The sequence below is a fragment of the Vigna unguiculata genome, chromosome 1 (genome assembly GCF_037176805.1).
Source record: "Vigna unguiculata cultivar grain cowpea cultivar isolate G323 ecotype 2 chromosome 1, ASM3717680v1, whole genome shotgun sequence".
NCBI lineage: Eukaryota > Viridiplantae > Streptophyta > Magnoliopsida > Fabales > Fabaceae > Vigna > Vigna unguiculata.
Window position 1 is genome coordinate 29,729,642 of NC_140792.1, and position 12,200 is coordinate 29,741,841.

Sequence of the window (12,200 nt, forward strand, 5' to 3'; positions counted from 1 at the left end):
AATCCAACTTCTCACAAGACTTTTCAAGGTGAAAGCAAGTAGAAAAAAATATATGTAGAACGTTATCCAACGTGCCAAGGAAAATTTAGCATGAGTGTTGGAGATTTGAAAAGACAAAGACATAAGCAAAAAAAGATAAGGATAATTTCATTTTTAATTAGTTTAGGAGGTCCCCAAATCCCCGAGATTATTTAAGTAGCATACAGAGGCCCAAAACACATAATATAAAGATTCTCTTCTTTTTTTTCGACGTGGTCCTTTTACTTGAATTATGAATGGCATGTTGACCTTTTCCTTCAGTTTTGGTTAACAAGATTATATTCTATATTGGTAAATTTCACAATAAAGATCCATCAGCACAAAGAAAATTTGGAATGTATTAATTCTATGTATTTCAGCAGGGAGAAACAAAATGAATTTTAAAGAAGTTTAAAGTTAGTGAGGAAAATTTCTTTCAGTGATTTCTAAGAATTTCATCACCATCATACATGCTTTCTATGTTAAATGATTAGATACTTTGAACACTACTTCATCAATCTGGAACAGAGAAAAGGATGCCAATTAAATATGTTAGTACAATGAATACCTGTTTTAAGTTTGGAAAAACATGCCACAAAAAAGGAATTGAAAGGATCTGTGATGAGAAGCTATATACTGGATCTGTAACAACAATAAGCACACGCTCCAATGATGATCCTTTTTCACTATAAATACAATTTTCAGCATTATCCTGCAGTAGATCATTTAGGTAGTTTATGGGTTCAAGTAAAGCATAGTATAACATAAATATCATACAAAATAACAAAACCAGAAGCAGTCTGATTAGAATTATGACATGGATGAAATATAAGATTCAACTGGTACATTTGATCCACAAGCTAAGAATTTCTCAAATTAATAACACATAAAGGACAATAACGCAAACATATGCAATACACAACATGAAAGTTTCTTCATACAGATTAATAACTTCCACTAATAATATAAAACAAGCTAAATAATTCAAGTATAGAATGTCTTTGGTTCACACATTCATATTTGGGTCACAATTGAAGAACTAGAATATTTGGTTGACTAAAATATACTTTTACGTAAAGATATGGGTAATACCACATTACTTCATATGAAATTGGTGAATTTATATTTATCAAAAACATTCTGATTGGATGAACACACTAAACAAATGAAAATGTATGAATTAACGAGGTATACATATAAAAAATACTTAATTTTTTAATTTGGATACAAAAGATATAGTAATAATGAGTAAATATATATATATATATATATATATATATATATATATATATATATATATATATATATATATATATATATATATATATATATATATATACCGTGATCTTCCTCATATTAAGTTACTACAAATTCATTCATTTATTTAGCATTTTATTTTTAAATTTATCTAATTATAGTTTCTTTTTTAATATTTAATATTGAAAATACAAATATATTTTTTTAACATTAAATTTTTTAATAATATTATGTTTTTTTAATTATACTTTTAAAAGAATATTTAAGACAACATATTATTTAACAAAATAAAAATACAAAATTTATATCAATTTAATTCCAAGAGGAGAGATAAATATAGACTTTTAACTTCAAAAATAAAAACAAAAGCCAACATAAACTTTTCCTTCAAAAGCATGTGTAGGAAACTATACACACTCATTCCACTCTTATCAACTCATATTTGCACATCTATAATGAAACTAATTCATGATTAGTTAGTATTATAAGGTGGGTATTTATCAAAGTCTCACATTGACTAAAATAAAGAAAGAAAAAGTAGGAAATTATTATAAAAGTGATGAGTTGATTTGAGAGTTAACACTACAACTCAATAAGTCTTTTGAGTGTATGGAGGCTTGGATAGTTGTGTGTCATTAGAAAGTTTGTAGTTTTTGCCAGAAAAATTGCACTATGAAGGGTTTGTAATTTTGGTCCACAAAAAATTGCACTTTGAGTGATAATGCTTTTTGTTGAGTATTTCTGGATGTAGGCCTTGAGGTGTCAAACAACATTAAATTTATTGTGTTTTTATTTATATTTTTCTGCTCTTATTTATGAGTGTGCTTCCACTTGAAGAGATTATTTTCTTAGTGCGTGATTTCCCAACAGTAGTATCCGAGTTGAGGTTCTGATCAAAGGAGGCAGATGAACAATTTGAAGTGCTGAACAAAGGCAACTTTACGTGGGTTCCTTGGAAAAAGGTTAGTATTGATAATTTTTCTTAAATTTGTGCAATGACTTCGTTGAAGCTAGATGTTCCTTTATTTAATGGGAGGATGGATTTCCCTTATGGCAATGCACAATTCAAGATTATTTGGTACAACAAGGTCTAGATTGTGCTTTAGAGAGGTTTAGAGAGGGAAAAGCCTGTTGAGATGAAAGATGTAGAGTGGAACACGATTTAGAAAAAAAGAACAGTAAGCACAATTAGATTGGCATTAGCTCCTCAAATTAAAGTGACTGTGTTGAGAGAGACCTCTCCAAGGAATTTGTGAAATTTGTTGGAAAGTAAGTTTGCATCAACAACTCACACCAATCGATTGATGTTGAAAGTGAATTTCTACTCATTGAAGATGGAAGATGGAGGTAATGTGTTTGATCATATTAATAAGTTCAATGAATTAGTATCCAGACTTATGAATGCAAGAGATGAAGTATTAAAGATGAGGAACAATAATTACTTTTGTTGGCATCATTGCCCAAGTCTTATAAGCCACTAGTGCAGTCAATTCTAGCTGGGAAGAGTGCGCTAGGACTAGATGATGTAGTGAGATCATTGAAGGAGAGTCAACAAATGATGGGTGATGATAAAAGTTAAGAAAATAGTCAAATATTAGTAACTAAAGGTGAGCCAAGAAAGAAATATGGTTACCAACAGGATATTTCAATCGAAAGATATTACTAATGTTCAATGCCATTATTGTGGAGAGTTTGGTCATGTACAGGTTAAATGTCGAGCATTCAAAGAGGACTTGTAACACATGAAGGAAATGATGGAGAAATATAAAAGCACGCATTCTGCAAATGTAGTTAATTATGAAGATGATCTTTTAATATGTGAGACTTTTGGTGAAGGAGGAATATGTTGTTCTGAGGTGGGTATTCATCAAAGTCCCACATTAACTAAAATGAAGAAAGAAAAAGTACGAAATTATTATAAAAGTGATGAGTTGAGATTAGAGAGTTAACACCATAACTCAATAAATCTTTTGGATGTATGGGGGATTGGGTAGTTGTGTGTCATTAAAAGGTTTGCAGTTTTTACTAGAAAAATTGTATTATGAAGGGTTTGCAATTTTGGTCTATCAAAAATTATACTTTGAGTGATAATATTTTTTTTAAATATTTATGTATGTAGATCTTAAGATGTCGAACCATTTTAAATTTCTTTAAATTTTTTGAGGTACCTGAATTATTAATATCATGGAAGCTTCTTTTTTTTTTTCTGTAAAATTTGTTTTGTTTTCTTGGACTTTGTTCATGTTACTATCAATATTTTTTTTAATATAAAAAAAGGAAAGTCACATTAAAAATTTGTTACCGCTGCACTTTCTATGTTTAGTAAATTTAGGCTTTTGAGAGAACTTTAATTTATTGCAACCTAATTTTTTTATGACATCTTCTGGAGTTAACGACTCTCAGTAATATATATTCTCAATTCTCTATACAACAATTATTTTAATAAAACAAATAAACTACTACTTTCAGAGGTGTAATTTTTTTTATGTATTTTCTCTTTAAAAAAGAATATCTGGAAAATAGTCTAATATAATATTTAAAGAAAAACTGAAAGACACAAATCCAGTGATTACAATACCGCGGGGTTATTTTAAGTTTTTCTTTTAAGAAAGAACTCTTTAACAGAAAAACTATTTAATACGTATTTAATTTTAAAAAGCAGAAACCAAAAATAACTATAAAATGCTTATTTTTGATAGACTATTTGGAAAAATAAATCGATAAGAAAGCTGTTTTCAAAAAAGAAGAAAAGACACTGTTAATTAAAAAAATACTTGTTGTAATAATAATTAAATTTAAGTAATTTCATTTTGATAAGAATTTTTTATTAATATTCACTTTTTTTTAAAGTAATTTATTTTTAAGTTTAAATAAACTCCACAATATAAGGAAGCAGAAAAAACCAAACGCAGCGTTTTACTGCTGCTCTGTTCGTTCAGTGGAGCCCTAAAACGACACACTTTCAGTGGTGCAAGCGGCGACGACGATGAAGGTGGTGGCGCTAGTTAGCGGCGGCAAAGATAGTTGCTATGCCATGATGAAAGCTATTCACTATGGCCACGAGGTTTTTTTTTTTTTTTTTTTTCCTATTTTCCCGAAATCATTTTCCATTTTTATCTATTTAATGTATTTATTTGTTCTAATTGGTGTTACAATAGATTGTAGCATTGGCCAATTTGATGCCGCTTGATGATTCTGTGGACGAGCTCGATAGTTACATGTACCAAACTGTATGTTTCTTTTCCATTTTCCCTTTTTGTTATTTCCATTGCTCAGTTTTCTAACTTTCTAGTAACTTTTATTTAGGGTAAATTTGAAAAGAAAATGGACTCCTTTTTTATACGCGTTTTGCAACTGAAGAAGCAATGAGATAACAGAAAGTATTAGCATTGCTGTTATATCAGGGTTTTCTTAAACTAAGCAAGTTGAATGAGATTAGGAATTTTTGTATTTTTCATTGTAACATTGCAATTTAAAATTTCATTTGGTCCTTTGGAATTCAAGCTGTTTTTGTTTTGGAAAGGAATTACTTTCCTCATAAGTTTTTGTTATTTCTTCTCACTTTTGTAATATATGATGTTTCACAAAAAGTTGAAGTGATGAACTTAATTGTTAGAGAGTCATAATCATAGACCTCTGCTTATATTTAATCATTTACTGGAAAGTGTTTTTTCCATCTATGTATGAAATGAAAATGGACTGCTCAATGTTTTCCACAGGTTGGACATCAAATTATCGTCAGGTATGCTGAATGCATGGGATTACCATTGTTCAGGAGGCGAATACAAGGCTCCTCAAGGCAAGCCTTCTAATTATAAATCTTTTGATACAGCCAATTATTTTATTTAAGGGAAATCAGTAGGTTAGGTTAGCTTAGTTAATTAAAGGTAATTAAACTCCTATTGACATTCTATAGTTATCAATACCAAATAGCTGTGTGGAGTGACTGACTCCAAATCTGCAACATCGTGATACAAGTACTGGGTAGATGGTGCTATTCGGAAATTTCAAGATGAATACTAAATAATTTGAGCTATAAATACATAAATGCTCAAAACTCAATGGTATCAAAAAGGGGAAACATAATCATAAAAAACATAATCATAATTAATCACTGAAAGTCATAATTTGAAGCTAAGCATAAGTAAATAATAACAGTAGTCATGGAATAAAAAAACTTTAAGCCTCTGAGAGAGCTCTGATGAATCTATGCTTCAAGAATGGAATCTAAAGAAATCCCCTCAAGAAACGGTTTAGCATCACGCAAGCATAGGGGTTTAGAGGGGATTTCCCTCTATCCACTATACTCGCTAAAATGACTGTGGTTTCCTGGTTAGCTGCCACAAATGCTCTGCTACAAGTTTGGAATAATGTCCCGAGGCTACTCTGCCGCCACAATGCATTGTTGACAACAATGAGGCACTGACAGTTTAATTTGCTTTAGGTATTTATATCTGATACCAATAGTCTTAGATATTTGAATACTTCCCTGATATGTGTAGGTGAAGTATTCCAGGACTGTAAAAAATTTATGAAATTTAATGAGACAGCAACATAAAATCAATGTTCCTTCCTTGGTGAACTGAAAGTGGAACTTTTCATGATTTCAAGAAAGGAGTGAGATTGATGGTATTATTCCTATTCATAGACAATAAGAAGTAATTCATGATCACAGTGGATTATAAACCTTTTTGTTTATAAGTGTCTAATTTTTTTAGTTTGGATTTGCAGAATTTCAAATATATAAATTTTACGATTTTATATACATATCTATATATGTATCTTAAATGTATCCTATCCTTTATATTTTTAGAATAATTATACCATTGTATGTTATGAGCATTCAAACTAGCTTTTCTACCCAGTAGGTTCTTGATAGTCTTCTAGAATAGTTCCCCACTCTCCCGCCCTTTTCTGTCTCAATTAATCTCCTCAACAGCTATGTTTTCTAATGACGGTTTGGTGGTTAACCTTTTAAGCTATGAACTATAACGTTGTTAAACCATCTTAACTTATAATGTTTGGTTTAAACATTCGTGTGATAATTTCTTAACAGGCATCAAGAGCTTGGTTACAAAGAAACTCAAGGTGATGAAGTCGAAGACCTGTTCATTTTATTACGTGAGGTGAAAAAGAAGATACCCTCAGTTACTGCAGTGTCATCTGGAGCCATTGCATCTGACTATCAGAGATTGCGGGTGGAAAGTGTTTGTTCAAGGTTAGGCCTTGTTTCTTTGGCATACTTATGGAAACAAGATCAGTCATTGCTTCTCCAGGAAATGGTAAACAGTGTTTTGGATTATTGTCACCATAATTGATAGCATACATATATGTGATTGTGTAGTAGGATTTTAATTTTCTCCATTGTTCATATAATTCTAACTCCAATTTGGTCCTGACCAGATTACAAATGGAATTGTAGCTGTAACCGTGAAGGTATAACTTCTTTAATTTCGTTTCTCTTGCTTGCTTTTGCCTTTTGTGGTCTTTCTTTTTCATTTGTAAAATGGGAGGGGATTCCTTTGTTCTTACTCCTGTGTGTTTCTTACTTACAATTTGTGCAGAGTGATCAAATTGTGCTTTATTGACCATCATGCCATTGTAATATCAATTGATGACACTGATGCTAATGTAATTCACGTAATTTTAAAAATAATGAGGTTTGTTTGAATATATTATGGTGAGTTATATGTTGCCAAAAATAAAAAGTTTTACATCTGAATACATTTTCTTCCAGCCAAGAAATGTGTTAAACTTGTTTTTGCAATGTTCTTGAATAATTGATAGTTCTGAATTTAATGTTTCATCTATGCTTGAAGGTAGCTGCCATGGGTTTGGATCCTGCAAAGCACTTGGGTAAAGAATTAGCCTTCTTAACTGCTTATTTACATAAATTGAAAGAGTATGTCGGAAGTTATTCTCCCTCCTTTTTCTTTGTGTATTATCTGTGTAAATTCTTTAAAGTTTTTAGAGTAAATGACTCTACGGTCTTTTCATATATTTATTTCACCCTATCCTTTATTGTAACTCCTTTTTGCAGATTATATGGAATCAATGTTTGTGGTGAAGGAGGGGAATATGAAACATTAACTCTTGATTGTCCTCTCTTCTCTGTAAGTTTATACAACCACCTTTTGAAGTTTATTGGTTTCACACTTTAATTTGTGCACCAACACACTTTAATTTGCGCACCAACTTGCGTATTGACCATTGTCCATTTGATCTTTAGTTGTCACCCATAAAACTGGTCTCAATTTAAACTCATACATTTTGGTTTCTGTTTTGTGGTTCTACCAAATCTTGTTCTGGAGAATCTTGTGTATTCGATTTTCCTTCATTCATTTGATGTCAGTTTTATGGTTCTACCAAATACTGGTCTCAATTTATTATCGATATTTTTCTTCTGTTATCTATATCTATCTTTACTACATTTTTCAGAATGCTCGCATTGTGCTCGATGAACATCAAGTTGTGATGCACTCTTCAGATGCCATAGCTCCTGTTGGAATCCTTCATCCCTTGTCATTTCATTTGGAAAATAAAGTTGATGTTCAGTATTTAAAATCAAAAGACAACATACATGAGATTTGTACACAGAAACCGGGATCTGTGTATGAAGTGCATGACAGTCTAGAAGGATGTGAGGCCACGTACAAGCCTCTAGATTGTAGAGCCGATGCAATGGATGGCATAGAACATAAATTTAACATCTCAAGAACAAATAACAAGGGCACATTCTCTTTAAGTTTCTGGTTGCAAGATTCATGCAATGGTCATAGTTGTTCTCTACTTTTTCTATTTTTTTTAAATCGTTTTGTTTTACCTCATACTTTCACAACATTTTGTTCTTTGACACAACTTTTTCTTATTTCTTTAGTGCAGGTTTGCAAAAAGACTTGAGGATTGTCTTGGGGAAAATTGAATCACAGTTATTGGACCTTGGTTTTGGATGGGAGAATGTGCTCTATATTCACCTTTACATTGATGACATGAATAAGTTCTCTGAGGCAAATGAGACGTATGTAAAGTTTATAAGACAGGAGAAATGTCCATTTGGCGTCCCGTCTCGTAGTACTGTTCAAATGCCTCTTATAGAATCAGGTTTCAGCAGCGCATACATAGAAGTTCTGGTATCAAACAATAAAAATAAAAAGGTTTTGCATGTGCAGAGTATTTCCTGTTGGGCACCTAGTTGCATTGGGCCATACAGCCAGGTATACCACATTGATCTCAGCAGTAGCCAATTATTTACATCAGAACAAGTAGTTTGCACATGTTATCTGTATCCTGTTTATGGAAGTTGGCTTGGGATGGGACACAACTGAAAGCAGTTGAATTTGAGACTGAATGCTGCTTATTTAAGATTAAAGTGATTTTAGTGTATGTTTAATATGACAAAATTCAAACCGGAACTTATTATTCTTTGGAATTTTAGTGCTATTCTCTCTTTAGAGAATTAGACAATTAGTTTTGTTAAAATTTATGTCAAACTTTCTGCTATTGACCCAAGAGTATCATGCTGTTTTCATTCCAAGTTATTTGGTCTGATTAATGGAGTTAATTTTTAATTCGAAAGATTATTCCTTGGTATTGTTTTAATAAGTGCGAAATGCATTTATATATAAATAACAATTTGCAGAACTTCTGCCTAATTTCTATAAGCTTGTTCTTAAAGTTACCTAGGTTAAAAATAGCTTTATCTTGATTTTTTTTTAACTAATTTTATTTGTTACCTAAATATTTGGACCAATACTTTTGTTTTTTAGTTGTAGTCTCTGATTAATAACTATAAGCTGTTTTGAGCACAAAATTAACTAATCCAAAATCAAACTAATACTTTAGTTGCTTGATCTTTATTTCTACTTTATTCAACGTGTCTTGACTTGAGAGTTGGGATTCATTTCTAGGTGCCCTTACTAAAAAGGGGTGGTAATCCTCTAATTGAATAATGCTAGTTCTGCTTGTTTGCTTACCTCATATAGTGTCCATATGTTTACCATTTTTACATTTTATTATGCACATTATACCATTATCACATTTCATATGTTACCTAGTGGCTCTTCTGTTCTTCCTAATGGTTTTTGCTTTCAGGCAACCTTGCATGAGGGTCTACTTCACATGGCTGGTCAATTAGGGCTTGATCCTCCTACAATGAATCTTTGCCAGGGAGGCCCTGATGTTGAACTTGAACAAGCACTGAAAAACAGTGAAGCAGTGGCAAAATGCTATAATTGTTCAATATCGACATCTGCAATTGCTTTTGTTATCTATTGTTCTAAACGTACTTCATCATCAGAGAGATTCAATATTCAGGAGAAACAAGAAACAATTCTTAGGCAGATGAAGATCTCCCATCTGCAGGAAACAGACACCTACAAAGGGTTGGATCCCTTGTTCCTTTATGTTCTTGTTCCTGATCTACCTAAAAGGTACTGTAGGGTACACCATAAGTCATCTTTTTCTTAACTGTGCTTGTTTAAGCAATAAACCTTTGTGCTTTCATGGATTTTCAACTAGAGAAAGACAACCATTTACATATTTAGAACCTATAATTTGCTATTCTTTTTCCTTTTTTTAAAGTTCTCTCATACTCTCTATTTAAATTAGGTTTCATTGTTTTAAGATTGTTAGAAATTTCATATCAATTAGAGATATGACTATATTATAGTATGTAAGTAGGTGCAAACTTCGCAATTTAAACCGGTTTTGTAAAGTTAAAGTAGGCTTAAAGTTGCCTTTCTAAGATAGTACCAAAGATCTTAGCGAAGTTTGTTGGATTTATCGTATCATCTACTATTGGATTGGGTCGCTGTCGTATCATTTACTAATATCTAATTCCATGTTCAAGATGCTCAGTCCTTGACATGTGTGTGTATGTTAGGTCCCACTTTATAAATTAGTATAAGTTGGTTTTATGAGTTAAGTCTCCTTTCTAAGAAATGATGCCCTCCTTTATAACATTGTTTTCTACATAACCACAACACAAATAAAGTTGCCCAGATTAGTAGAAATAAAGTCTTATCTTTCATTTGGATTATCTTCCGTCTTTCATATTTTGTGGTTAGAATATTAGGATTTAGAAGGGATTTTATTGAATCATTGTTTCTATTTAATTATTATTATTATTATTATTATTATTATTATTATTATTATTTATTACAAATCCTCACTATTTATGTCCATGGGCATCTACAATTTGTACTTTCCAGAGCATGCGTAGAAATAAAGCCTATTCTTTATGTTGAGGATGGAACAGATACAGTTCCTGAGGCCTTAACAGAAAGATCTAGATCAGAGACACCATCACATTATTGGGGTTTCAAGCCAGAAAATTGGCATGATTCTTGCGTTCAGAAATGTCTGGTTTCTGGAAAGATATGTGCCATTATACTGCATATTACAAGTGAGCTGTCCACGAAGATATGTTTTGACTCTCAGCCTGCTGATAATGTGAATAATGGTAGATATTCTCTTCCTAAGGCATATATGGATAAGATATCGAAGTTCTGCATCTATCTTCTTGACAAAGTTATGACTGATAATGACTTTACCTGGGAAGGCATAATGGTTAGTATATTTCTTAAAATATTACACCTGATCAATTTTATTCTTCCTTTGTCTGAATTTTAATTTAGTTCTGCAGTCTGTAAGAAACCCATTTCTTGTTTTCTTTACAATTTTAAGCAATAACTTCCACCTTGGATTGTCTGGTCTTGTTAAACCTTTGGGGGATGGAGATGAAGGACAAAATTTTAAGTACCTTTAACTAACACTCTTTCTAGATCCAGATATTTTATGCATCTCCTTGTTCATCATGTTCGTTTGTGTTAAAAAATATCCATGCATTTTTTTGGAGTTTGTCTCCTATTTGGAAGTAAGGAACAGTGTCACAGTGGAGCCTAGTGTAGGCGATATAACAAAAGGTTGCCAGAAACTATAATTATTTGAAGAAAAAAAGTTAAGAAGACCAGCGATCCACTTTATTCCACACCCTCTTTGTGTTCTTTTATGAGCTTGATCATTCTCTTGCACTTTTCAAATTCTCGTTTCATCTTATGCAGAGTTTGAGGTTCTACATCCCGGAAAGCCTTCAAATGTCAGTGCAGCTATTACAACCTATGTTCAGCAATGCACTTTTTGAACTTTCGGAAATGAGTCATAAGAAATTTAAAAATGGTGAGGAGCCAATCTTCAGCATAGTTCCTGTCATAGGTGCTGGAAAGTCTGCCTCATCCATGGACGATGTAGTAACCTGCGAATTATTGGCTCGGAAATACTGAGTATATCTATACTTTCTGAAAATACTCTGAAATGACTGGTTCTTGGGGTGGTTCAGTTACTGTGCACTTTACTTGCTGATATACAATGTTTTATTTTTTAAATACAAAATTGATTCGCTTTTTCTAAAGCCAAAACAAAGACAGTTTCATTGAAATAGCTTGGTGAATAGATGGAATGGGGTTTCACTCATTTAGGTTTTGTCGATGACTTGGTGTATAAAGCGTTGGGGAATTATGTTCATTCCCAATATTAAATTTTCGAGCCACTCTTTTAATTTAAAGAATTAGTTACATTGTAATATGCATTTTTAGCTGTGTGGAAGGTTATATGGAGGGAGTATAGTTTTATCAAACTTTTGTTATGTACAGTGTAATCTTGGTAGTTGCATGAACACCAGCTGTTAGCAATTACTATCGCATTTTTGTTTGTTAATCTCACAGCGGGTAAAGTTATTTCTCTACCTCTTTCCCCCTCACTTCTATACACTTCACCTTTTGTTAAAAATGATGTTTCTTTCTTTGTAAACCATATATTTTTCCTCTCTATACTCCCTCTATATTTTAAAAATTATTTTGAAAATATATTAAATATATTTAAAAGCATTTTTAGACCTGTAAAAGTATATTGAAAATACCTTCAATAAA

General features: G+C 31.8%; 1 protein-coding gene across 1 annotated transcript; it reads left to right on the plus strand.

Annotated features, from left to right (window-relative positions):
- The first annotated feature begins 4,176 nt into the window (after nt 1-4,176).
- Nucleotides 4,177-11,963, plus strand: LOC114194713 (endoribonuclease). The gene is made up of 12 exons (XM_028085090.2): nt 4,177-4,339; nt 4,434-4,505; nt 4,995-5,074; nt 6,332-6,557; nt 6,679-6,711; nt 7,095-7,177; nt 7,316-7,388; nt 7,714-8,047; nt 8,158-8,489; nt 9,367-9,704; nt 10,485-10,842; nt 11,337-11,963. Exons 1-12 carry the CDS (start codon nt 4,262-4,264, stop codon nt 11,553-11,555), a joined length of 2,226 nt encoding a protein of 741 aa, XP_027940891.1. The 5' UTR covers nt 4,177-4,261; the 3' UTR covers nt 11,556-11,963.
- Nucleotides 11,964-12,200: the final 237 nt, after the last annotated feature.